At 43.5% G+C, this 26584-nt stretch overlaps 2 protein-coding genes across 2 annotated transcripts; both read right to left on the bottom strand.

Annotated features, from left to right (window-relative positions):
• Nucleotides 1-1743: 1743 nt before the first annotated feature.
• drgx (dorsal root ganglia homeobox) lies at nucleotides 1744-6168 on the bottom strand. Its single transcript, XM_070841522.1, has 6 exons — nucleotides 6111-6168; nucleotides 5168-5268; nucleotides 4527-4628; nucleotides 2728-2900; nucleotides 2232-2344; nucleotides 1744-2117 (listed from the first exon to the last, which is right to left on the bottom strand). Exons 1-6 carry the CDS (start codon nucleotides 6166-6168, stop codon nucleotides 1744-1746), a joined length of 921 nt encoding a protein of 306 aa, XP_070697623.1.
• Nucleotides 6169-7979: 1811 nt separating this feature from the next.
• On the bottom strand, nucleotides 7980-23131 carry ercc6 (excision repair cross-complementation group 6). Its single transcript, XM_070841350.1, has 22 exons — nucleotides 23035-23131; nucleotides 22415-22617; nucleotides 22084-22312; nucleotides 21557-21677; nucleotides 21356-21470; nucleotides 19753-20476; nucleotides 18193-18324; nucleotides 17507-17665; nucleotides 16430-16565; nucleotides 16014-16184; nucleotides 15595-15771; nucleotides 14038-14154; nucleotides 13454-13549; nucleotides 12455-12673; nucleotides 11950-12060; nucleotides 11351-11470; nucleotides 11055-11149; nucleotides 10440-10585; nucleotides 9718-10308; nucleotides 9443-9611; nucleotides 9276-9354; nucleotides 7980-9182 (listed from the first exon to the last, which is right to left on the bottom strand). The coding sequence occupies exons 2-22, from the start codon at nucleotides 22608-22610 to the stop codon at nucleotides 8733-8735; spliced, it is 4353 nt and encodes a 1450-aa protein (XP_070697451.1). The 5' UTR covers nucleotides 22611-22617; nucleotides 23035-23131; the 3' UTR covers nucleotides 7980-8732.
• Nucleotides 23132-26584: the final 3453 nt, after the last annotated feature.

Genomic DNA, 26584 nt, shown 5'->3' with positions numbered 1-26584 from the left:
TATTAGGACATGAGGTTTTTGGTAATATTATTTGGGGGCATGAATAGATACCGTACCTGCTATATAATAGGCCTGCGCAATTATGAACCCCCCCCCCACCAAAAAAAGGCCATGATAGGTTCTGATTTTGAAACTTTATTTTGCCTGCTATTTGACATTCCTGTCTCCAAAGCGCTCGTTCATTTGTGTGGATGCTGTGTGTTTTTGTGGGGAAATATGGAGTTCCAATGAAATAAAAACCCCATCAAATCTTAAAAAGTCTTAATGTGACAAGAGGGTGACTCATAGTCAGTGAAAGCGTCACTTTATTGGAGTATTTGTAGGGTATTTACAACATGCACACATAATGGTGTAAAGAGGATGAGTGCTCTGCACTACAACCTGGCACGACTTCTGACATTATCTCCCTCTTCTGTGTCACCAGGGTGTCGCCTCATCAATTATTGAACCAGTACTTCATGGTAATACATAATTTCTTATCAATTATTCATGATAATGTGCGTGTAGTTTACTTAATTGTGTTATTGACTATCAAAAGTAATTTCCCGAAAATCCTCAAGGACGCAAATTGAATCAGGCCAACTACTGGTTGTGTGCTCCGCGGTTAAGTATTCTCAATCTGATCAGCTGATCCTTTATTCAAGAGTCATTCTAGTGAGGATAGATATTTAGGAAAAATAAATCAACAAATGTATCGCCATGATAAGCTACTGCGTGATGAGCCCTGATGTGATGAGAGATGATATTTTTTAAAATGTAAATGCACCATTAATAAATAGCATGTATCATGTTTAATGGGGTTTATTAAAAAAAAAAAAAAAAGCTTAATGAGAGGAAGAGAAACAGGAAGAGGGTGAGTGTTCCTAAAAGTAAATAAATAATAAGAGTCACGATTGCTCTACTCTCCTGGCTTTAAGGGAAACTGATAAATAATGTATAAGAACAGATGGCTGGAGCGAGAGGCAACAGGAGAGGAACATGAGCGACTACATCTTTAATTGTTTTAAAGAACATGTCACAACAGGACTGGTGTGTTCCCTGTCTGCTGACGCTACAGATGTGCTAACAGAGTGGAGGGGACGACCGCCGCTCTGTCACTGGGTCTGATCCAGGGGTTCACACACGAACATACTGTATTCTGGCACATGTACACATTTACACCGAAAAATGGCTGATTAATATTAAAGTGCACTTTCACTTTAAAATCAAAAGAATGAGAGATTGTTTGAGCCCATTACTGACCTGATGGCATGAACGTTATATTGCCGAAATCCTCACAGTCCTGCCATCAGTTCTACACTTAAAGTTTACATGCATTAACATTCACAATGGAAGCGTCCGTCGTCTTTACGAAAACGAGAGGAAGCGTCTCAGGATTACTTAAATTCACATTATCAAACAGTTCTTTTCTGCACACATGTTGTGTCTATGTTAGTCCGTCAGATAGAGTCCAAGAGTGCATGAAGACAGATATAGATCCAAAACCACACTTGTGCTTCTATGGGGATAACGAGGCCCCCAAAATATTCAGCGCTTCTTACAAACAATAATAATTTACTGTCAAATAAATATTTAAATGTTTGCATCCACACATTATGATATAAAGTCTTTCCCAGGCTGTTTCTGGAGTCTGTCAGTAGTTGTGCTTGGTTGCTCGAAGGACCAGAGTAGAGTAGAGTAGTAAGAACAGGCACGATCACACAGATTTAGAGTATCAGTACATCCACGCTTATGTCCAGCGCCTCACTTCTTCTCCAGTAGGTCCTTGGAACAATGAGGGTGTTTGTCGGGACTGCTGCCCAGCACTGGGACCTTGGAGGCCGGGCTGGGGCTGGAGCCGTCCCCCCCTCTCCCCACAGTGCCGGGCACCTCCAGAGCTGGACCCGCGGCGGGCCTCGCCACCCCAGCTGCGCTCACGCCGACTCCAGACAGGACTCCCACGCCGGGCCCAGTTGCCGAACCGAGCAGGTTGGCAGACTGCAGCACGGCCTCCGAGTGCTCGCGGGCCTTCATGCGCAGGGCGGCCACGCTGGCTGTGCGGTTGCCCTGACAACCGTAGGGTGGCAGGAAGGATAGGCCCATGGGGTCAGAAACACAGCAGGAGCACAAACCATTACCTGAATAACGACAAAAGTGGGACTTGTGGTGAGACAACTGAAAACCAGATTTTTTTTTTATCATCACATCATCATCATCATCTTTATCTTCCACTTAATGAGAATCATATTCACCTTTCAGTGTGGCCACCTGTGACAGGGCCTGGGCGTAAGTGGCAGAGTTGAGCAGCGTGCCGGGTATACAAGACGGGAAGAACGGACCACTTGGACCCACGGTCCTGTTTATACTGGAGAAAACAGACATACTGTATCCAATTATCTAGTGAAAACGTCCGAGTGCTAAATTATTCTATTAACACACCTACATTTTTAGAAATATCTACAATTATTTTCTGACAACACTGTACAGCCTGGAGCTAGTTTATTTCATACTGAATGTAATTGGAAGAGTCTTTTAGGGCACAGTGTAATCTGCAGAGATAATCTAGACAGTTTTTTTTTGGTGGCAGTTATTGATGGAAGAGATATTGGCTCTTGTTTATTTCCATCACACAGATCCACCGGTCTGCCACACACACACACACACACACCCCCCCCCCCCCCCCCACCACCAACAGGACACCGTTTGACAAATAAATAACATTTACAAGAATCATCTGCCTTTTCTCACCTCTGCTGCATCTCCAGTGGTTCTTTCTGCTTCCTGCTGTGGTCCACTGGGGACTGAGAGTTGATGCTGCGAGATGGAGGAGTGCCCTCACTCATCTGCTCTTTCCCTCCGTCAGGGTCTGTGCTCCCCCGCTCCGTCTTCCTCCACTTTGCTCTGCGGTTCTGAAACCAAACCTGCATTAAAAAAAAAAAAAAAAAAAAAATTGAAAGGGAAGACAAAAAGCAAAACGATTAAACCGAATTACTCATTAAAACTGGGACATCGATGCATTTCCTTTGCATCCATTTATTTCATTATTAAACGCAGATTTATATTTGTGCAGGTTTTTCCTTATGATGCGCTCTCACATATTCTTTTGTCTGCATAACACAGACGTACATTTTTTTTTTTTTTATCTTTCACCAAATGCCGTATTTGTTGAAGTGTTTGAATGTGTCACACCAGCGCTCTAATGTCCCACAGTCACCCAAAAACTTCACCATCCACACAGCTGAGAACGTATAGCCAAGTTCTGGTGTCTTAATCGAATGAAGGTCACTGCCTATAACAACATTTAATTGAGCAATTTTTCATTATCATATTTTAATGACTTCCCACTGACAGTCGTGCTGCCCGAGAGAGAGGCAGCTATGATGAAGTCGTTTATTTCCCTATTTAGTGATTGTTTGACAACATCAGATTCGATTAGGACTTGGTTCTAGCAAGCATTAATCATGATGTGTGAATGGAGGTTAGAGCCGGTGTGCATGTGCTCTGCATGCCTCCTATTGTACCAGAGGTATAAATGGTGTCAACAGCCAAACAAAACACATGCATTCATTCGGCATAAAGAAAGGACAACATTTTGGTGGCAGGACAACAATACAGCCAATGGACTTATCTCACCCCTGCACCTTCCAGCTAGAAGTCGCAACCCCCCCCACACACACACCCCTCGCTGAATGGGCTATAATTGCTCCATTAATCTCAATTTGCTGCGTGCTCTTAATGCGGGGGAGGCCCATTGACACTTAACAAAAAGAGGGGCAACAACACTACAACAGAAAGGAAATTTATTTTCTAATAATAATGTAAGTTTAATATCCCTGCATACTGCGGTGGATTCATGTTCAGATTTAATAATAGGAATGTGGTAATCGGATTAGGAGGGGAATAATTTGTTTACAATCCCTAATTTACAGCGCTGGATTCCATTATCAACCCCGCCATTGGGTTTAAGCGATAGTAAGATGACCCTGGGGAACAAAAGGCAAACTATTATATTTCCCACAATTAGATCTGCGCGCACAACAAAACCCAAAAGCAAATCTGGAATGCAGGAAATTACATACAGGACACATAACTTAATTACAACTGGCCAAGTTTATAACGGCGCATATGTGCAGGGCAGGAGCGGAATATAAATTGCCAAATTTAAGGTGCATGTGTGCTTTTTTTTGTGTGTGTTTTAAGTGTGTGTGTGTGTGTGTGTGACAGAGAGAGAGAGAGAGAGAGAGAGAGAGAGAGAGAGAGTTTTAGAGGCTGCAGGCTCTGCCCTCCTTTAAAGCACATGTAGTTTTCTGTCTGCGTTACGGGAAAGAGATCTGCATGGATGATGTATTCCTACCTTTGAGACGCGGACAAATTAGTGAGGAACATTATCGCTGGTTAATTATGAATGACCGATTAATCAAGCTAATCTAATATTCACCATTATGTTGATGTTATTAAAGTGCATCGCCGGAATGACAGAGTGGCTTAATTTAGCCCCTCTCGCATGGTCAAACGTGTCCAGGACGCGCTGCGCTGCTGCAGCCTACCTGCACCCTGGCCTCGGTCAGGTTGATCTTCATGGCCAGCTCCTCCCGGGTGAACACGTCCGGGTAGTGGGTCTGAGCGAAGACCGCCTCCAAAGCCTCCAGCTGCAGGGACACCAGACAACAGCACTCAGACCTCCAGCAACTTCTCTGTTCACTGGCTGGTTTATTTCTGCAGCTTATTTAGTCTCTTTCTTTTTTCTTCTCTTCCGGTTTGTGCTGTTTTAAAATATAAAACCACTAAACTGGTTTGTGCATTTCACAGTTAACAGACTATCAGAAGGGGGGAAAGTAGCCTCAGTATTAAATATTGGCCCAATATTACTGGAGGCGATGTGCAGTTATGATCTTCTGAAGGTCAATTATTAATTTCTAAGGTTTGCTAATCTTGTGTTTTTATTTCCAGATGTATGATGTTAGACTGTTTTAGCTTGTTATTGTATCAAACCAGTCCCAGAGGTTTATCTTTGCTCTGTGTGGGTCACACAACTCTCCTCCAAAGTCCTTCATTTGGAAAACTTTGCCAATTGTTTTTATTCCTATCCTTCTCAGAACACATGAGTCATCAGCCTGTTTCGCCTCAGGTGAAGTTTCAGATATTTTTTTTTTGATGTTATCTCCGTCCTGTAAAATAAATAATTTACCTGTTGCAAAGTAAATGTTGTTCTGTTCCTGCGCTGTTTTCTACGTAGAAATCCATCATCAAAATCAGCCGGGGCGTGGTTGCCAAAACCGCTTGAATTCACTGGAAGAAAGAAAAAAAAAAGGTGTATTAGATAAAATTCGGTCACTTAATAAAATCTGGTTTACAACCTCGTGTTTGAATTTAATTAATTAATTCAGTAAATGTGTGAAAAGGAAACTTAAAGAAATGCAGGACTAGAAATACTGGCCTGAGCAGACAAGATTAGAGAATGGATTCTCTGGCACATTTTATATTTCCATTAGTTGCATGAAACATTGATGTCGGGTGTCTGAGGGGAACCGTGACGGACTAAGAGCCATGACACCCAACATCTGTGCCCGGGACAAACCGCCCCCTCTGCCCCGGGGCCAAACCACCAGCGCCTTTCGCCAAAACAGCCAGCAGATTGACACAGAGGGAAGATCAGACTTAACCCTTTCTATCCACCTCTGAATTAGTGGGAAAGGGAAAATACCCGCTGATTTACTGATACAACTGATGCACACGTCCGCGAAGAGGCATTTGGTGTCCAAGTTTGAATTTTTAAAGATGAAGAAATATCTGTTTTATTACAGGCTGCAGACTCGAGTGTGAAAACCTTTGACATTTTCACTGCATTAAAAAAAAAAAAAAAAAGCGTTGCTTTTATAGGCCTGTGTCATTGTTGTTATTAATCTAAAATAATCATAAAAGAATTAAAAATATATCCTCTCAGGCCTGTTCTCCAACAACAACACACACACACACACACTTTGTGCGCGCAAGTGCGCAGCTCGAGCATCACAAAACTTTTCATACTCTGGGAGGCAGATTTAGACACGACTGGCAGCTGAAACCACAAGAAAGATAAAAAAAATAATAATAAAAAACCAACATGTAAAAATGCAGGAGAGAAAACTCACATGTGTTGGAGCGACAGCACTCTCCGTCCAGCTGAGGCGGACAGTGAAAGTAGAACATCCTGGCGCGTCTCTGAGCTGCGCAACTGAACCTGGAACAGAGACAAAAGTTTGAGCCGATCGGCTGCAGCGACTCAGAGCTGTGGTGGATTCAATGTGAGTGGAGAAACGGTCCCTGAGAGGAGCAGGCGCCGTGCGGGACTCGGAGAGATTCAAAGTTGATGCGAGAGAGAGAGAGAGAGAGAAAGAGAGAGAGAGAGAGAGCATCCTACCTGCAGCGAGGATGCTGATGTGAGTGACTTCCCGCTCTGGAGAGGAGGTGGCTGCTGCACTTCCTCTGACTCTCTGTCTGGGAGTGTCCAGACCTCCCCCCCACCACCACCACCCTCCCATCCTCTCCTCTCTCTCCTACACACACACACACACACACACACACACTCACAGATCTCTCTCTGGGAGTGTCCAGATGTCTCTATAACTGTATAACTGTCTACAGAGTGTTAAGGCTTTCAGCTAGTGTCGCAGAATCTCACGCCTAATTGGTCCTAATCGGATTATCACGGCTTTGTCTCTCTCACCCCCAACCCCTGGTGTGTGTGTGTGTGTGTGTGTGTGTGTGTGTGTGTGTGTCAGAGAAAGATAGAAAGAGAGGGAGAGAGAGAGAGGGAGAGAGAGGGGCGATATACCCAGGGTGGCAAACGGCAGCTCTGCTCTGGTGCCAAAAAATTCATCACAAGTGATTGTTATTCCAGAGTCAAGCATATTCCCTAACCATAAACATGCACACATACCCGCTGCACTTTTTATTTGGTTCTTTCATATATTAAAAAAAGGAGGATGACTGCTTTTGGGTTTTAGATTGACTGTCGGGCGGGTTAATGGCTCGTCAGGGTGTGTTAGGGGGTCCACTTTACAAGGGGTTGCGCATGTAGAACACTCACAAGGCCAAATTTTTGATTTTGTTCACAGCAAGGGGTCCTGCGATTTATTTCGCTTCCTCAGATAAATGATGTGCTGCGGGACCCTTTCAATTAGTTTTAAAGCGCATCTGGGACGGCAGAGCGCAGACGCCATGCGTCTCTGAGGTGGAGGCAAAATGAGGCTTCGAGAAGCAGCTGAAATTTAGAAGAGGAGTGCGGGATTGGACTAAACCACATAAAGTGCAGAAAATCCCTTCTAATGGCGCGTAATTGGTTCTGTAATATCATTACAGGCGGATAATGGCCAGTTACAGGGCCCCGCGCTATTAAGGGTTTCCCTGGCGTGCAGCGTTTATGTTATTAAAGGGGGAATATAATGATATTTTAGTTATTAAATGCGCGTAATTAATTTATGCACCACTGAAAATAAAGTTGTTATTATGACCTCGGCGAGGTGCGTGGAGAAAATTGAAATCAAATAACGGTTGATAACTTTATCCCAATATTTGGTCTAGACAACTCTGACAAGAGTGCAGGCCTGAAGTGAGGGAGTCTGCTTCCTGTCAGCGCCTTTCCTCTCCATCCTCTTGGTGATTGCTTAAATGGCTAAATGAAATTAAACTCTCATCTTCATTGGTTAGAAACAATTCTACAAGTAAAACTTTTTTGCAGGGTTTTGTGGATTTTGCTCACATGATTATATTTCAGGAGCTTGGTTTCCAGGACTTCACCTCCACATTCTTGTAAAACCCCTTAATGGTCTTTTGAGGACAGTGAGCTCCTCGATTTCATCAAATTTTGGTGAATCTGAATTTTTTTGTGACTACCACCATTATTATGGTTAATGCAGAAATCTAGGGTCAAAAACTATCCAGCTTCAACTCATAGGTCTTCCATTGCTTCAGATACAGAGGCTTAAATAAATATGCAACATATGAGAGATTTATTTTTTATTTATTTATTTTTTTTAGAAAACATGGCGGCAACATTGCCAATTTCGTCACAAAAAATCTGGAGGTAGGTAATTTGTCATCTCCCCACCCTCCACTCACACTACATTTGTACAGTTTGTTTTTAAAAGTCAGTCATTACAGAATAAATCAAAACCTACAATGATTTTGGTCGTGTTTGCAAAATGACACATTTACGTCCCGTTAGTTTTTTATAGAAGCATATCACAAAGTCTGACACAGGTGACGCTGTTACAGTACACGTTTTAAAATGACACATATCTGAGTAGGTCGTTACTCAGGCGATTACAGTTCAGTTTCAGGCAAATACAAAGTGATTTCAAGTATAACCAGGTGCAAAGAACAATGACAACAAACGGCAGCAGCTGCAATAACGTCTGAACAAGCACAAAAGTCAAACAAACTCAAAAAGCTGTTGTAATAAATTACACATGGCAACGGACTTTCCCCCGTCAAGACTTTCATTGGAGTTTATCAGCTGAGTCCAATGTGAAATGGTGTGAAATGGCTTCACCACATGAAGGTCCGTCCATAACAAACTGCAACAATGTGGAATTATCCTTTTTGATCTAGTGTGACCGAGTTTTGTCGGACAACAAACAAAAAAAACAGTATAAAGAGTAAACGGAAAACATGTCGTCAAAGGCTTCAACTCAACAAACACAAAGCTGACAAACAATCAAATATGCATCACAGTTCAGTTTTCTCTTCCTCTGCGTTCATCAGTGCTTCACTCAGCGGAAGTGCTCCTTCAGTCTCCAGATTCCCTCCTGACCAGACGTCCTGTGGAAGTCACAGATGCTCCTGAGCAGCTCCCTGAAGACGGGCGCCTGATCCTTGGTCAGTCTCGGTTTGAAATACTCCAGCAGCTCCTGCGTGGTGGCCTGTCCGTCCACATTCGACTGAAAGGCCACGAAGTTGCGCAAATCCACCAGCAGCTCGTCGTGCTCGGTGGGAGGGGCCGGGGAGGAGCTGGTTCCTCCACCCTCATGCTGCTCTTCTTCTTCTTCTTCTTCTCTGTTTTGGCTGGAGGGCAGGCTGAGGTGATTGCGGACCTTCATCTTGGCCAACAGGGAGGAGGAGGAGAGTGGGGCGGAGTTTGGATCAGATTCTGCCCCCTCCCCGCTGAAATGAGCTCCTGAACCTGGCTTCTTTGACACAGACTTCTTTATAATAGCAGCATCCTACGGAGAAAAACATAGGAATTTCCACAACATGGCAACAAAAGTGCAAAAATAAATCCACTGCCGATGCTTTTCTAATAATAATGCTGGTACCTTGCATTTGTTTGAAGTAGGGACGGCCTGAGCAGAAGGGAGAGAAAGGAGAGAGTTCTTCTTCTGTCCAAACCGTTTCCTGAGAGAGCAAACAAGAGAAAAACTGAGATCCGTTTGTTATCAATGAGATTAGTGAAGCTCTAAACATCCTCAGTGTGAGTGAGTACCTTGCAGGGGGAGGAGGGGGGTTATTGTAGGGAAGTCTGCACTGCTGGCGAGACACTTTAAGGGCTTTCATGGCGTCACTGGCCACCCTGTTGGCCTCTGCCTCCACCAGGACGTAGTCAGGGTTGGAGGACTCCATAATGGTGTCATGCTGCATCACGCTGTGGATACCTGAAGAAGACAAGTCAGAAAGGAGTGAAAGAAGCTTAGTGTTTCAAGACTTACTAAATAAATCATCTCCGATGCGGCTGGTGACGTCTGGAAACAAAAAGCCTACCGGATTTCTTGAAGAGCTTTGCTAAGACATAATCGTCCGATTTCTTCTGCTCCCCCGTGTCGTTGTCCTCACCCTCCCCTTTCCTGTAGGCCCTTTTCTTCACCAGGTGAGAGATGCGGTGACCTTCAAACCGAGCGTCTTGGGAGTGTTTGCGTTTCTTGTGTTTGCCCGAGTCAGCCGAGTCGCAGTGTTTCCTCTTCTCCCGGTGTTTCTGTGGACTCGTCAGGGCAGAGGCTTTGTCTCTGTGTTGGTGAGCGCTAGATGAGTTTGGGCTTTTGACTGCTGGCTTGGCTGCATCCCAGTCTCTGTTATTTTGTCCTGTATGCTGCGTATTAGCTGAAATATTTGGCTGTACTTCCACGCCAATTTGGCTTTGACTGTCTGTCGGGACATTCGGTTTAGAGTTATTGCTGCACAGAGACGTGCTTCCATCTCTTAATACAGGAGTGTTTGTTGAGGAGTATCTGCTGCCTGCATCAGCTTCATTCTGGTGTGCTGATGACAGTTTATGTCCGTGGCTGCCGTGGTTTACCACGTTCGACGGCCTTGGCCTCTCAGGTTTCTTGGGTACCTTGACATCAGAACCTGTACCTGTAAGTGAATCAAAAAAAAAAAAAAAACTTCAGAACTGAAATTTGGAGATTTGCATAATCTGATAACTGGACAATAAAATATTTTTCTGGTAAGAACAAAACAGCAAACATAAAGAAAAATCTGCAGACCTGCAAATATGGCACTGGTCTCTGTCCCCTGAGCTCCATCAGGGTCGGACAGGCTGAAGAGCTCATAGATGTCGTTAGACTTGAAGAATCGTCTTTGTTTGGGATCCTTCAGAACACGATTGGTCAGAAACTGTTTGAAGATTTGCCTGAATTACAACAGATAAAATACAGAATTAGATACTTGTGTATAATTTGCCATTTTATCTCAGCAGGCAACCGTGGTCCTCTGTCACCACAGAGTAGTTTGGCTGATGGATGAGAAAATTATTTAACTGCACTACTGTAGATACCAAAATAGAATCCCTGCAGTTCTTCCAACTCACTTTTTGAAAGCACTTTACAGACCCAAACCAAACAGAGCAACAGTTTAGAGGTCCTAGATTGGCCATTTAATAATGCAGGAAAGCTTTTCAATTACTGAGAACTGGGGTAGTGCAATTGTAACACAGCAGTGATGTGATGTTATTACCAATCTCCTAAACTAAACTAAAAAGTAAGAGCGGGTGAGAGAAAGACAGCGCTGGACTTTTTCATTCCAACTGGGCTCTGAGAGCTGCATGCGTGCCGACGTCCTCACAGCCAAACATAAAAAGAAAAAAACGAGTGAACTCTGACCTGTGGTAGATTTTCTCCTCGATGGTCCCTGCAGTCAGCAGCCTGTAGATCGTCACTTGCTGCTTCTGGCCGATCCTCCACGCTCGCTCCCGTGCCTGAGAACAACACAATGCATTCAGATGAACGACCGACGTAAATTATCTGAGAGTCAGAGTGGAACGGAAAAAATAGTGAGAGGCAAGAACGGCTGGTTGCGAAGATGCAATAACAAAACGATAGAATAATAATTATTATAGTAATAAAATATATGAGAAATAAAGCACCTAATGATGGTATTATTTGAACTGGTGTCTAACCTGTGTGTCTGTACTGGGGTTCCAGTCTGGGTCATAGATGATGACTCTGTTGGCTCCTGTCAGATTGACTCCCAGACCTCCGACTCTAGTGGTCAACAAGAAGATGAAAATATTTTTGTCCTGTAAGAAAAAGATGACAAGAAAAAAAAAAAAATGTCAGTGCTTAATGAATATCATGTCCACAGTTTTCTACTTTTATTTTTATATCTTTTGATGATCTTTTTAGATATATTCATATGAATAGTTTAAGTTCTGACTAATAATTTAATGTAAATGTCAAATTAGACAACAATATCATGTTCTGTCTAATTAAACCCTATTTAGTTAGAGTCAAATAGCTCATTTCAAACTGGACCTAAAAAGGAATTAAGTCTAATATATGTCAATATCTTATTTTTATTTCTCTTATTTAAATATTTAGTTATATTTCAGTCTCCACGTCAATAAAGACACAATACGGTTCATCCGGTTTGAACAACAGATTGTCATCAATTAGTGTTTCCACCTCAGGGTGTGCAGGTTTCACTGAAGCATTTTGTCCCCGAGGGCGGGATTTTCATGGGAAACACTCAGAGCCATTAGGGATGACTAATCCTTACCTCGTTGTAGCGAGTGATGAGAGGCTGTCTGGAAGCTATTGTGGTAGTGCCGTCCATTTTCAAGTACGGGTAGCTATTCTCCCGAACAAACACCTCCAAGATGTCCAACATCTGGAGAGGAAGGAGACGATATAGACAGCAGAGCAGCGGTGAGAAGAGGAAGACGGGGAGAGGAACAGAGGGGCTGAGGTTTGGATTATCTCTAAAAGGATTAGAGCAGATTAATATTACATGGACAGAGATACCGACAGGGAGGGTCTCAGGTTCCCTCTGAGGTATAATCTCATTGGTATTGACTGCAACAGCTGGGGCCTCTCTCACATACACACACTCTCTCGCTCCCTCACACACACACACACACACACACACACACACAATTTTACAAGCACAGGTGTTGTAGGTACACAACAACAAATGCAGAGGCAATATTTACAGGTAATCCTGACAATTCATTGAGAAAGCGACTTGTGGGTGAATCACAGAGTCAGAGAAATGTGTTCCTAACCTGCCGAGACTGAGTGAAGAGCAGGACTCGGTGGCCCTGCTTGAACCAGAGACGCAGCAGTGACTCCACCACTATCAACTTTCCTGAGCGTTTCCAAAAGCCAAAGTGTTCCTCCTCAGTTAGCTGGTCCTCTGGGATTCCCCTCAACAACCGGGGGCCGCCCGAGAAAAGGTCCGGGTGGTTACACATCTTTCGAAGCGCTATCAAACCTGAGAACACCTAAACAGCACCAAACAAGAAAAGGGAACAATTGCTTCTTAATAATTTTTTTTTTTCCTGAACACAGAATTTATGAAAGGTGACAAAACTGTATTTCACTGCATCTTATAACTCTGCACCTTTTAACAAATATACACATTTACTTTAACCTACAGGAACAAGTAACATCATTTATTTACGGACAATACAGGCCGTGTTTGTTGATGAAGGCCCAACGGTCACTGCATTAGTAATGGTGGTTAATGGACTGAGAGTGACCACTGAATATGTCTGTAAGAGCATGTGTGTGCTTATGTGTATGTATGTATGTGTGTGTGTGTGTGTGTGTGTGTAAACGGTCTGCTGTGGTCACCACTGGCTCTCCAACCACGTCCATTTGGCCAGTGGTGATAAATGGTCGAGATTTTCTCTCCGGGGTCTGGCTAATGTGAGAAGACCAACAGCACAACTTCCTTAAAGAGAGCGTAAATAAAGTCGAGCTACAAGGAGTTTAACTAAATTTACTATTTAATTGGCAAAATCTTTTTAATTCCACTGATGCCACTTTAAAGTGTTGTTCTTTAAGTGTACACGAGTGAATCAAATACACACTAACGCCTGTGAGTGAGAGAGAGAAGTGAACTGATATTCATGAGCTCAGAGGTTAAATAATGAATAAGGAAAGTCTTTTTCCTGGAAGTCTTCTCCTCCACTGAGGGTTTTGCCCTGCGTGTCCTTGTAATCCTGCATATGCCAACATAAAGAGTCCAAATGGAAGAAGCATAAACCAATTTTCCTTACCTGCATGTCCCCGTTCAGTATCTGGTAGACCTCTTTGGAATCCAAGAAGCCCTGATAAACCTGCCGCTGTTCCTCTGTTAATCTGCAAAACAGAACCTAGCATACATGCACACATGCACACACACACACACACACACACACACACACACACACACAGATATAAATATACAGGGCGGTGTGTAACAGAGTGTAATGAGCAGTGAATGTCCACTTTAAAGCCCCTTGATGAGGTGCAGTATCTGAGAAGAGAAATTAGAGGGAAGCGACGTGTTTTTGGAGCCACTGTTGTCCTGAGGGACGGACTTAATGAGCTGAATTGGACTGAGGAGTCAACCAGCGTCACCCGTGAGGACAGACCAGGGACCGGCCACCTTAATGAATACCTGCTCCTTTTACTTTACTAGGACTTTATTAGCTGGCTTCACCTGACATGGGCCATGCACATTCATCAAATACTCCTTAGACATGGCACATACAGTCACACCCAATCAGATAAACACCTCCCCGGTTAAGAGATCGAGGCGCGAGAGGCTGTTCAATACTTGGACAGAACAGGGTCAAATGTCTTACAGTGTGATGAATACCTGTTCATTTTTGTCAGGTAAGGAGAGGTTGGCCTTGACGTCTGCCTTCATTCTTCTGAGCAGATAAGGATTTATGGTGTCTCTCAGCACGCTCGCGCACTTAAATGCTGTCTGGACCTGAAAAGCAACAACAGCAAAACCTTTTAGTGCAAACTGCTTTAAAACAAACGCAACCCTCAGTTCAGCGCGTCAAACAACCACATCGACACTCACACCTGTCAGTGTGGATGTTTCCTGAGGTATGATTGTCGCTACGCTCATCTTCCACCCTCTCCCATCACCTCCCTCATGCTGCTGTCCCTCTCAGCAGTACGAGACATTAAACATTGATCAGAGTGCTGCTGTTCTCCAGGGACAGAGCCCTCCTCTTTCATCTGTACTACTGTCCAGCTCCATTGGAAACACTCGGTCCCTCCCCACACTAGGAGCCCCACTGCAAATGTCCTGCTACAACTCATCCCAACTCACTGCTAAAGGCCAGTTAGCCTTTTAAACATTAACTCGCTGGGGGTCCACAGAGGGATCAAAGACACACTCAGCAAAGCTGGAGGGGACAATAAAGTGGTGGGATTTAGGGCTCAATGGAGGTCAGAGTGGAAAAGAAGAAGAAGGGGGGGGGGGGGCAGCAGATCGTCCAATGATCTCTGTACAAGCTGCTGAGTGGATTCACATGGGGGTGCAAACACATGCTTCAGTAATGGATCCCACATCCACAAGCCCGTCCAGCCCCACCCCACGCGCATGCATACCTTTTTACATACATCTGGTTGTGCCTTCACATGAACATCAGCTGAGGGCCTGCTCTGCTGCTCTGAGAATTTCGAGAAGAGGATAAGGCAGCAGGCTTAGCCCTCTCTGACCATTTAATAACATTAATAATTAGTAAAGGTTTTTATTATCGACAGCGGAAGAAGCATCAATAGAAGCTTAAATAATTAAATCCATACAGTCAGTGGGTTATTAACGACTGAACACTAATGACAAAGGGCTACAATTTAGCTCACTGGCTCTCCACTTTAGCCTCTCCCTTTCTCTCACACACCAGGGATGTACTGGAGTTCCTTTGCATGGGCCTACATTATCCTGCACTGCACTTAATGGCTCTGTTGCTCCACCATTTCTCCCCCTGACTTGCTTCGAACAAGTTCTCCAAAATTATGCCCACATGCATGTGTATGACTACTGTTGTCAAGCGAAACTTTACCCGTCACCACACCACCCGTCCTTGTGCCACTGCTATAGGTTCACTTAAAGGGTTTCTGGATTGATTGACCACTTCGTGTTGCATGTGTGCTGTGCATCCATTTTCTTTTCTTTCCATTCACTTTGTACAATAATATGATTGTACAATTGTACATGAAATTGTACAATCACCCTTATGGTCAGTCTGCTGTGTTTCTGCTTCTCTTTTCATGTTTCAAAGTCTCAAATGAGGGGACATTTCCTGATGAGATTTTGTATTTAAACATTTTGTAGTTCAAAACTGAGGAGGACGATTACGATTCATTTAAATAAATCCAAATTGTATATTTGTGTGTGTGTGTGTGAGACCTGTACCTGCACAGGTGAGGCATTGCTGTATCCTCCCATGGTGATCGGCACAGAGAACTGCTCCATGAAGACAGGCAACGTTCCCAGTTTGCCGGGGAAGACAAAGTCAAAGAGGGACCATAGCTCCTTCAAATTGTTCTGCATGGGAGAGCCTGACAGGATGAACCTGTGGGGAGTGCGGAACTAGAGAGAGGGAGAAGAGAGTGTATCTCATATATCTCTTAAGATGTATGATGCTCTGCCACATTCGCTGTTGCCTTTTGAGCTTCTAAAAAGTAGAAACATAAACTCTGGTGCATAGGAATGTAGAGAATGTATTACTTTTTCAACTCGGTAGAATTTAAAAGTATTCATGAGCATAAGTGAGTACAGCAGCATGGATGCTTTGAGTCTTGTGTGTTTTTGTGAATGTATCTGAAAAATACCTGTTTGCAGGCAGTGGTAACTCCAGCATTTGGATTCCTGATCTTATGGCCCTCATCCAGAATAACGTAGTGCCAATCCCAGCGCTGCAGGACGTCCTGCATATTCCTCACAGCTGAATATGAGGTTATCAGGATACCATGACACGACGCTATCTCTGGAATAAGCTTTTCCTGCAACAGAGAAACACACATAGAGCGATACAGGTTTTTATCAGTGCTGTTCCTAACCACCTCTGTTAGCTGACGTAGGGCATCTGCTTTAATGTGGTTTGAGGAAAGAAGGGCAGAAGGGAGAAGGTTAGGAGATAACGCTGCATAAACAGACCTCTAGTGCCCCCCAGAGGATAAAAACCTGCAGAAAACTCTCTAACAGAATTATGAATATGAAGATTCGACACACATGAAAAAACAATTACCTTGTTGCTGGTGAAAGAACCTGTTTCATGTAGAACAGCCACTCTGAAAGGAGGCCACCAGGTGTGAAACTCCTTTACCCACTGGTGCATGACTGTAGCTGGGCACACGATGACCGTAGGACCAAGACCAGCATATCTGCAACCAAACACACAGTACAGAGGTGGTTAATCTCAAACCTGCAACCAACAAGGGAGCTCTGGGTTCATTTAACTTTGGATAACCTCAGCAAATTTCATTCGCAAATTACAGTGATTGTTTCTGTGCCAAATTATAGAAAATACAGGCTTTTTCCCCAATCAGTAAAAATGAAAATGTGCTTCGCTTGCACTGCAGAATGTGTGATGCATTCTGGAATAAAGGAAATAGAGGAAGCTGTGTGTCAAGATATGATGATTCCGCAGATTTGTCCAGTCTTCTTCTACTGCTCCGTTTGCTCTCGGCACCTTGCAAATGAGTCAAATAAGGTGTACGGACACATGCTCAGCTCCTCTGTCAAGATTTACAAGAGCTTTGTCAAACACACACACACACACACACGTGCACAAAGATACGCTAATGGGCTGGTATGAACCTCTGTCTGGTGGAAGCTATTGATACTTGGCCATAATTGAGTTTGCAAGCAATCAATTTGTGGGCGTCTATAGTAGACAGAGTATTGACCATCAGGGAGGGAAGCTCCACCTCCTGAATGTATGTTTGTGCAGTGAAATCAGATTATCACCACCACGACATCATGTTGTCCGTGGTGGTCACGCGCCTGCTGCACCCCCACTTCACGAGTCGAAAATTCATTTTAAGTGTTCATGGCGACGCTCACTCTGCTCTAACAAACTCTCTCACACACACACACACACACACACACACACACACACACACACACACACACACACACAGAGTGTCAGTGTTTTCTCTGATGTCTGCAGTAAGAAAGTGAAGAGTCTGATAATTGAAACATGTTTAATAATTCAGATGAACACTCTCAAGCAGAAATCCCCCTAATCAAATATTCATACCATACAGACACACAGTCTCTGGCCACGGTTTGTGTGTGAGTGTGTGTGTGTGTGAGTGTGTACCTGTAGTTGGATCCTCTGGTCCTCACTTTGCTGTAGCTCAGTCCAGCCAGAAAGCTGATGACTTGGATGGTTTTACCCAATCCCATCTCATCTCCCAGGATGCCGCCTGCCTGCTGACAGTGGAGTTCCCACATCCACCGCACACCTGTCTGCTGGTACCTGACAATATGATGCACACATGTGCAAACACTCAGAAACACCTGTGCATGACCACAACTGTGGACACTCAGGTGCACAAGCTCAGCTATGCTTGCCATTAAGTGTCAGAGCAACTGCTCTCATCCCCCCCAGCTAGAGCAATGATGTATTGGTACATTTTCTTCCAGTGAAATTTGACCATATTATTAATAAATCCATGCGAGAACAACACATAATTTGCAGTCAAGTGTTTTGAGACAGACGAGGCTGGCCAAACACAACAGGAGAAGTTCTGAGCAGATACAATTAGACTGTGAAAGCTTTATTTATCAAAATAAGATAAAGTCAAAGTGATGACTAGCTTATTCTGCAGATTAACAAAAGTGACCAATAGTAACAGTCGATGAGTCAAGTTTATTGTGTCTTCATTAAATAATCTCTAGTTAATCATTTTAACCTCAGGACAAAGGTTGGTAGAAGCACACAAAGCAGATAACAGCTAAAAACATTTGTAACCGATTGTGTCGAAACTTTCTCACTGAACTTACTTGAAAAGTTTTCTCCAGAGGAACCCAGGCATTTTGAAGCATTCGTCAAATTCCTCATCACTTTCATCCGTAAGCTCCTCCCCTCCTTGTCTCTTTGCCTCTCTTTCTCTGAGACGTTGTCGTTTCCATCTCCTAGTAAGAGAACGGGCACATGCTAATGAAGCTGTGGCACATCTAGAGGTTTCACTGTCAGTATTAGTGAACACAGCGAACTTGTTGACCAAAGAAGTCAAAGAACAATATTTCATCTATAGACAAGAGTTCCAAGACTAAAACACTGTCAAGCAACACTGAAGAACTGACAGATAACACTGCCACTGTCACTGTTTCAGATTTTGTTATACATACAAAAAATTATTTGGTAATTCACGCTCAAACAAGTGAAGCCTTTCTAGTGGGTTCTCTAGGTGGGAGCCCTGTGTTAGACTAGTGACCCTGCCACCCTGTGCATACCAGGACAGGCCCAGCTATCAGTGGGTGGGTGAATGGACGGACGGACGGATGGATGGATGAATGCTCCATTTGCACCTCTTGCACTCAGTGATTTATTTAAAAACTTGCCTACACAGGTGTATGGATAGCGCATGTTTTGAGATGTGGGTATTTCCCTTGAGCGGTGGACCTTCTACGGCAAAAAGGGAAATGTAAAGGAGAAGAGTTTTAATGGTGCAGGAGAGAGGGCAGTTAGAGGCACAGTCGTCACGCAGCAAATGAAGATTGATACAGACAATTAGTAGTGCGAGTTCCCCAGAAAGGTGTGAGGTGGAAAGGATAAGAATCCATCTTCATTTGGGCCTGGTCCTGTCACCCTGCCACGAAACTGGTCCTTTAGCTAGGCCTGGGAGACCACACTCTCTAATTAAGTCAAGACTAAGCATTGGTTCAGTTAATTACACTTTTCTGCCCCCACTCCACCCCCCCCCCACCCAACTACAAATACAGCCCGCTCTAATAATATCATTCCTCATATAAGCTAGCCGCACCATCCATGCCGTGTCTGTGCTGTTGAATTGACATTCAATCACTGCAGTCTAGAAAAAGGACACATGCCAACACAATTTATTTGGCAGCTATAAATATGAAATCTCATTAGGTCTGCTCTTCCATTAATTTGAGCATTAGAGTGAGTGAGTGTATAAAACCATGTGCAGGAGGATAATTAGGCCAGTGTGAGAGCAGAGAGAGAAGAAGAGCAGGGAGTGAATTTGCTTAGTCAAGAAACAGCTGCCAATCTCATCTGGGATTAACTCTCCTTCTGCACTATGGAGCCAGCAGAAACCGACTGCTTTCCTCCTGAACTAAAGGGAATAACAATAGCACATTTGCACCGCTGCCATTGCAAATGCGATGCAAAGCTAAAGGCTCAATCTGGTGTTTGTTGGGCATGTCATTTACAGGCGCCGACGAACGATTTTTCTTCAGAAGACGACTTGCTGAAAACTTTTTGCACCTTTGCATCCAATCATAACTCCAAGAACAAATGACTGTGAACAAATTACAAAACTGGGGGACAAAAGAAACAATAACTTCTATTTGAGTTTATAGTAAGAATAATCGTACCGTATCCTCCGTCTGTAGTACTCCACATCTCCATCGTCTTTGCATTTCTTGGCTTTACCCTGCTCATCCTCCTCTCCATCTGAACTCTCAGGGCAATATTCTTCCTCACTCTCCTCTTTTGTCTTTACTTTCTTCCTTCCTTTCCTTTCAGTTTTTCTCTTGAATGCTTTCAACTCGTACTCCTCCTCCTCCTCCTCATCCCACCCAAAGCCTTCCTCCATGGCTTCTCTTTCCTCTCGGTCAGGATCTATGCCTTCCTCACTAGGCAGGTACTCTGACCCCTCGCTGTCCGACTCCTCTCCCTCAGTGTGACGCTTCTTCCTGGGCTTAGGGAGCTGTGGCTCAGACTTGGGCCGAGCCTTAGGATGAGCCTTCAGAGCAGTTATCTGGAGCTTTCGCATGCGCTTCCTCATTTTTTTATCCTTGGAAGACGAAACTTTTCTGTTGGGTTTTCCCCCGGCGTCGTCAGTGGGGCCGAGTCCGGAGCTCCTCTTCCTCTTTAATAGAGGGACTCTCTTCCTCTCAGTAGCCAACTTGGCCTGGTCTGACAGGTACTGGTCGAAAGCCGAGTTCTCAGCGAGCATCAGTTTGCGAGGCTCTTTCTTTATTTCCTTCTGTGGGATTTGTGTTCCAAAAGGAGTCATGTGACCTTTCCGGATAAGCTCTTCCCATTCGGACTCCTGGGAGGGCATGAGCATGCTGCCCAGCGTGGACGGCCCGGCCTCTGGTACAACACACACACATCACACATGGTTACATACAGAACTGTCGAGTAGCAGTTATTAAAACAGGTACAGCGTGGAGTTATTTACCACTCAGGACACGGTGGAGCAACGGTTTTATTAGCCTGCATCTTGCACACATGCATGAGAATTAAGGTGGATGCCTGCAAGCTGCAGGTTTGTGTTTTATGAGGAAGGAAATGGATTTAATATATTTGCTAGGCCTAAAGGATTCCCACAATACATTTTAGTGAGTAACATGTATGTAAACACAACCGTTTTTATTTACAGGAAAACTCCACCGGGCGCCTTTAAGTGTGCAGCTACAGAATATTAACATTTGTTTGTTCAAGCTGATAAACGATGGAGATCAGGAGTGAAGGTTCAATCAGCACTGAAACCACATTTGGAAGAAGACACTTAATAAGCAGGCAGTTTTCAAACATCTTGCCCTAAAACTTCAGGTCTGCTTGTTGTGTTGATCACTGTGAAGCAAAGTGTTGGTATAAACTGTTAACAGAGCAAAAAATGAATGCAGTTCTGTATCCTTTTTTTTTTAGAGAACATCTCATCGTCATCACTGCAGCATATTTTCCAACACCCATTGTGAATTTAAGCCTTTACTTACAATCTCCGACTATTCCTTATATAAGAAATGCCATAGAACAGCATTCTTGGCCCCTTTAAGTAAAACTGGTAATAACGTGTGGCTTTGTTTGCTGTCTGCTACACTTTGGGCCGTGCTGAACATAACCCTGGTTTCTCATCATCTATAGAAAGCAGGTAACCAGCACTTTTTAGCTTAACATGCCTCTGTACTGACAACACTTTCTGTCAATGCACTGAAAAGGAATCACAGGTTAAAAACAAAGACATCTCACCTTCCTCCCCATAATCCTCTGCCAAAAGCTCAGCTTCCACCCTTTGGGTGTCCTCTCCTCCCAGAATGGCCTGAAGTCGCTTCTGTTTGGCTCTGACTTTCTTCAGCTGTTTCTCCTGCATTATAATGTGTTGTTTCATCATCACAGTCACTATCAATAATGTGTTCAATCATATAATTTTGTCATATTTCTTATTTTTACCTTGTTTTCTTTCTGTCGTTTGACAGATTCAATCTTCCTACTGATATCTTTGCTGGAGGCAGCATAGGGAGACAGCTGCTCGATGATCTTGTTGATATGCTTTAGAGATGATGTAACAGACCTGAAACACACACCATTAAAGACAGTGAGATTTATCAGCCTCCTGAAACAAATTTTATATGAAGGTGGAAACAACTGCATCTGCTAAAAATGTATTATGTGTAAATGCATCTTTAATTTTCTCAATCTTGGCTTACTTAGTGATAAATCAATAGTCACCAAAGAGAATTGTGATCAGGTCAAAATGCCACTACAAGACTATGAGGAAATGATTGATTATTGTACATTTAGCACTGATACTAAACTGTATAATCTTTCATTTAAAAGGTTGCAGAATCATATCTCATGCATGATCATTATACAACGCTGTCATCAGTACCAATTCTGAAGACATCTAAGCACAAACATGACCAAACATAACTCAGATGGTCTCAGGCGTTCCCATTGTTGCACTTATTGTCCTTTACCTGACATCATCTAGCACAGACTGGTATTCCTTCTCAGCCTCAGCTTTAGCCGCAGCCTGATTGGCCTCGTGGATTGCCTCGTCCACCTGCTGAAGGACACCTTGCTCGAGGATGTCCTGGTCGTACACAGCCACACCAAGACCCTGGAGTTCATCGGCTCCAGAACTGGCAGATGCCGCTTGGATACGCTGTCGGTTGATCTGCAGCAACGCTCCAGACCTCTTAGCACCTGGAGACACGAGACAGCCAGGAGTAACTCTCTGCATCAAATCAAAGCTATTCAGGAAGTTCAATCTCTACTCTGTTTTGGTGCAGGAGTTGCGTAGCTCACCGCTGTTGCCCTCCTCTGGACTGGTGTTGGCAGGATAAGCTGCAGCAGCCTCGGTGCCCTGACTGTTTTCAGGGAGAGAGCAGACTGCTGAGCCCCCTGTGGCCCCATCCTCCTCTGTCCCCCCCGGGGTGAGGGCAGCACTGGCAGGGCTGGAGAGAGAGGAGGGCACCTGGTCCTCTGAGCCCTCTACAGGCATAGTGATGCTGCAGCAGCACACACACTCAGTCAATCAGATGATGTGGTCCTGAGAGCTGCATCTGTTAAGAATAAAGATGACCTAAATACAGCTGTTGTGAGCTGCCTTAATAGAGGTTATGTTACCTGTGACAGGTAGTTAACATTGGCTTCTAATTCATTCAACATAAACAATTTAACTTAAAGGTAATTATTCTGTTAGGGGGGAAATCAGCATTTCTCTAACCAAACAATATACACACAAAAAAAGCGTTTATTTTCAGTGTTATTTACATAAAGCTGAGTTAAGAGACATTTAAGTCTCCCTCAGCTGTCCATTGTTTACGTGGCTAAGCTAGCCTGCTAAGCTAACTTCACCAGGAGACCAGCATCAGACCTACAGCAGCAGCTCGGCTTCAGTAAAACCAACAAACACGGGTTCATACCACAGGAGGTCAACGTTAAAACGTTATCAGAGTCCACTGCACCGAGTGTCGACACGACAATGGCTGACATCACTTACAAAACGTGAAGTTACCCAACATCGCTAGCTTGGTTTGTGGCATGTTGCTAGCCGAACTTCCGGTTTCCGGTTCATTCAGTAACTGACTAAACGGCGCCCCCTGCTGGTTGACGGCTGCAGGGGCTCTTTGCCTCTAGATGGCGCTACAACACCACTTATTTTAATAGAGATTTAACCGTGCAGGAACTCACTGAACCACCAGTCCGCTCCAAATGTTCTGAACCACATTTAGACACGCTAACCATTGTGTGTGTGGTTTGCATAATCAGCCTGGGGGCCAGTGTATCCAGTCTGTGTTTGTCAAACAGGGAGCGAGAAAGCTTGCAAGTTTTTACGTTGCAAATTGTGTGCAAATTCAAAAACTTCACATTCCTCTGCAGAGCATCAGTCACTTTTTTTTTAGCGTAAAAAAAGGCTGCTCTTGATGGATGTCACAAACATGAGCAGCGCCGAGTACTACTTGTATCACAGAGGAAGTTTATTTCCAGTGTCTTGCAGCAATAAATGAAGGACTTAATTAAAATAGCCTCTCTGCTCCTGCACTGCAGCGCCCGAGCAAAGGCCAGCAAGCTTTCCAAACAGTGTCTTTTGTCCAAACAGACAGATCTATATTGGGACTGATATTGCTGTCACACTTGGCTCAGAAAGTGTAGGAAGATGGAGACACTGATCTATTTTATTTGCTTATCTAAATGTGGGTCACCTTCAGTGGAACCTCTCCAGAGACACTGGGGGGGGGGATTTGAATTTTAAAAAGTATTAAGCCAAAGAGAAAGTGTGTCATAGCGAGAAGTAGGGCTTTATATTAAGTTGAATTAGTGTCAGATCTGCAGTGTGCAGAACTCTGATCAGGGAGCCAACGCAGACGATGTTTTCTTTCTTGGTTTTCGTCATGGTAGTAGATATAAAAACCGACAGATAGGAGTAAGACCAAGTCAAATAAACTATCAAGCTGCTGATGAATCACCTACGGTGAGAAATAAACTGATACATTCACACCATGTTGTGACTATAAGGTTGAGCTGCAGAGAGGAATGCAAACCTCCTGTCTGTCTTCACCCTCCCTCTCTTGTTTATCTAAGCAATACTTGACAACTTTTATCACAGAGAGGGAGGAGATGATATCTAAGTGTATGGCTGTGTTTTCTGCACATCATAATTTAGGGAAGGTTAGTTGATAGACCACACCAAGCTTACAGGATTTAGTGGGTGGCAAAGCTGTCCATCTTAACTTTATGTGTTGGCATACATACATGTGTGAGCATGAGCGCTTGTGATGAATCCTGCCTCTTTGTGTGAGAGGGGGTGTGCAGATTTATAGGGTGTAAGGGGGGGTAGAGTGAAAATCCCGGAGGGTGCGGTGGTGTTAACACTGCTGCTCTGTGCTGCTTTGCATCCTGACAGAAGCATAACAAGGGGAGTATGATTTAAAGAGAGAACAGTATGTGTTTAGTTCACATGTGCAGCGCTTGCTTTCTGGAGACTTTCTGTAGAGTTACAGGTCCAGAGTGTTCATGTGCATAAAGGGGTAAGTGAGGTAACACAAGACATCCCAGCACAGGTGATACGTACTGTGTCTTCTTCTGTGTTGTGATGGAGTGTGAGGCCGTTATCTCCTCCTCACTTCGATAAAGGGTGTTTTAGTCTGCATGGCCTTCATCAGCTGCCTGGAACATGACGAATGTCTCAAGGATGAAATCATTTTTAAAAGAATTTAGTGAGAAAGGTTTTTTTTCTCTTTTTCTTTCATAGCACACTACAGGGCTGTTTTTTTTTTTTGCCTCAGATGAACTTATTACTGCTTGGTACTTATTAGGTCTTACTAAAAACATGACTGCTGTTGTTTCTGCACTAGATTGTGGTAAATTGTCGTCTTTGATAGATTTCACAGTGGACCTGCTCTAATATGACTTTGTTAACTGTGTTATCCATGCATTTTTACATTTTAACATTCTACATTTATTTTTTTACTGAAATGCTCTTGTGTTTTGTGGTCTGTGCCCCGGTAAAAATAAAATAGGGATAGGAGTATTTCATGTGGTCATTTTCTCCTTCAAAATTTAGATGTACATTTGGATTATTTTCAGAGTAGCTGTACTGGATTTGATGTTTTTCTGGAGCTAAACTGCACAAAAATTCCACGGCTGAAGGGCATTTCACTGCTCTCACACATCATTTCTTAAGTGAATTTAAGAAAGTGGTTACTGAGCCTGTGTTTTCTTCTCAAAGAAGGCATTTACACATGCAAATAGTTTTTTTCAAGGATATGATCAGATAGAAAACTTGTTTTGTAAACACATGAATTTGTAGAAAATAATAAACGTTCAATCCAAAGAAACTTAATCAGCTATTATCTTGTTAAGTGATTAATTATTCATCAATTATTAGTCATTTTCAAGTAACGTATTTGCTGGTGTCAGCTTATCTAAAATGAGTATTTATTGCTTTTTTTGTTCTATATCACTGTAAATTACATTTCAACGTTACCTGGGCTCTAAGAAATTCACATTTTTCAGGATTTTTTGACATTTTACACAACACAGTTTATCAATAAATGAAGAAAATAATATAATATATAAAATAATAATGAAAATAATTGCTAGTTGCAGCTATAAAATGAAATCAGTACATTATTGTGCTGCATGGATCCAATGTCCGTGTCTCGATTTAAACTTAATATAACTTAGGGTATACAATCATATACATGCATGTACAATGAAGGTATATCTCAGTCTAAACACACACACACACACACACACACTGTTAAATCATTTGTTAAATCAACAGGTGAAGTCTGTAATATTGTGCAGTTAAGTGGAACACTTGGTTTTTATTCTTTCATTGGGTGAAGGCCTCGGGGGGGTTTTCTTAAGCCGCAGACTGGTTAATAAATCAACACGAGTAAAGCATCATCGTGTCTATATTAATGTGTATTCAAGCCATGTTCTACTTTACACATGTGTGGCCGTAATGGTAGCGCTAATGCCTCCCATGTGTTCTCCTGTCCCAGTTAGTTGTCTATATGTCTGTGTGTGTGTGAGTCTGACAGTAATTACAGGGGTGGGCTGGGTTCTCATCTGGGCGCATCAGACCTCTGCCATGCTACAGTAGATGTATAATCCATCTGCTTGTGATTTCACTCAACAGCAGGTGTGTGTTTATGCATGTTTGTGGGCAGATAACCACATGGCAACTGTGCACTACTGTGCTCTTCTAAACAACCTAACAAAAATTGGTTTCGGAGGTGGATCGTCCAAAACGCTCAGCTCAGGGAGATGGGTTTTAATCTTTATGTCCCCATAAAAGGTTTTAAAGTGATTCCTAGAGTGCACTGGAAAAACACCTGCATGCAAACTGGGTCTGACCAGGACCGAAGCACATTTTTCTCATGTCTACCTCTTTCAGGTCAGGTTGTGTCCACATATCATCGGGAGTTCACACAGAACTGTGTATTTAGCAGACCTCAAACACAG

The sequence above is a fragment of the Pempheris klunzingeri genome, chromosome 12, assembly GCF_042242105.1.
Source record: "Pempheris klunzingeri isolate RE-2024b chromosome 12, fPemKlu1.hap1, whole genome shotgun sequence".
Classification (NCBI taxonomy): Eukaryota; Metazoa; Chordata; class Actinopteri; order Acropomatiformes; family Pempheridae; genus Pempheris; species Pempheris klunzingeri.
The sequence above is the reverse complement of the archived record's forward strand: the minus strand, read 5'-3'. Positions and strand labels throughout refer to the sequence as shown.

What these genes read in the sequence shown, in the direction of transcription:
- ercc6 (XM_070841350.1), bottom strand. Translation starts at nt 22,610, where the DNA reads ATGCCTGTAGAGGGCTCAGAGGACCAGGTGCCCTCCTCTCTCTCCAGC. An exon ending in CTCTGGAGAAAACTTTTCAA is followed by an intron (nt 17,666 to 18,192) that starts GTAAGTTCAGTG and finishes TCATATTGTCAG; the next exon opens with GTACCAGCAGACAGGTGTGC. An exon ending in ACCAGAGGATCCAACTACAG is followed by an intron (nt 16,566 to 17,506) that starts GTACACACTCAC and finishes GTTTGGTTGCAG; the next exon opens with ATATGCTGGTCTTGGTCCTA.
- drgx (XM_070841522.1), bottom strand. Translation starts at nt 6,168, where the DNA reads ATGTTCTACTTTCACTGTCCGCCTCAGCTGGACGGAGAGTGCTGTCGC. An exon ending in CAACATTTACTTTGCAACAG is followed by an intron (nt 4,629 to 5,167) that starts GTAAATTATTTA and finishes GTGTCCCTGCAG; the next exon opens with CTGGAGGCTTTGGAGGCGGT. An exon ending in ACAGGTGGCCACACTGAAAG is followed by an intron (nt 2,118 to 2,231) that starts GTGAATATGATT and finishes GTCGTTATTCAG; the next exon opens with GTAATGGTTTGTGCTCCTGC.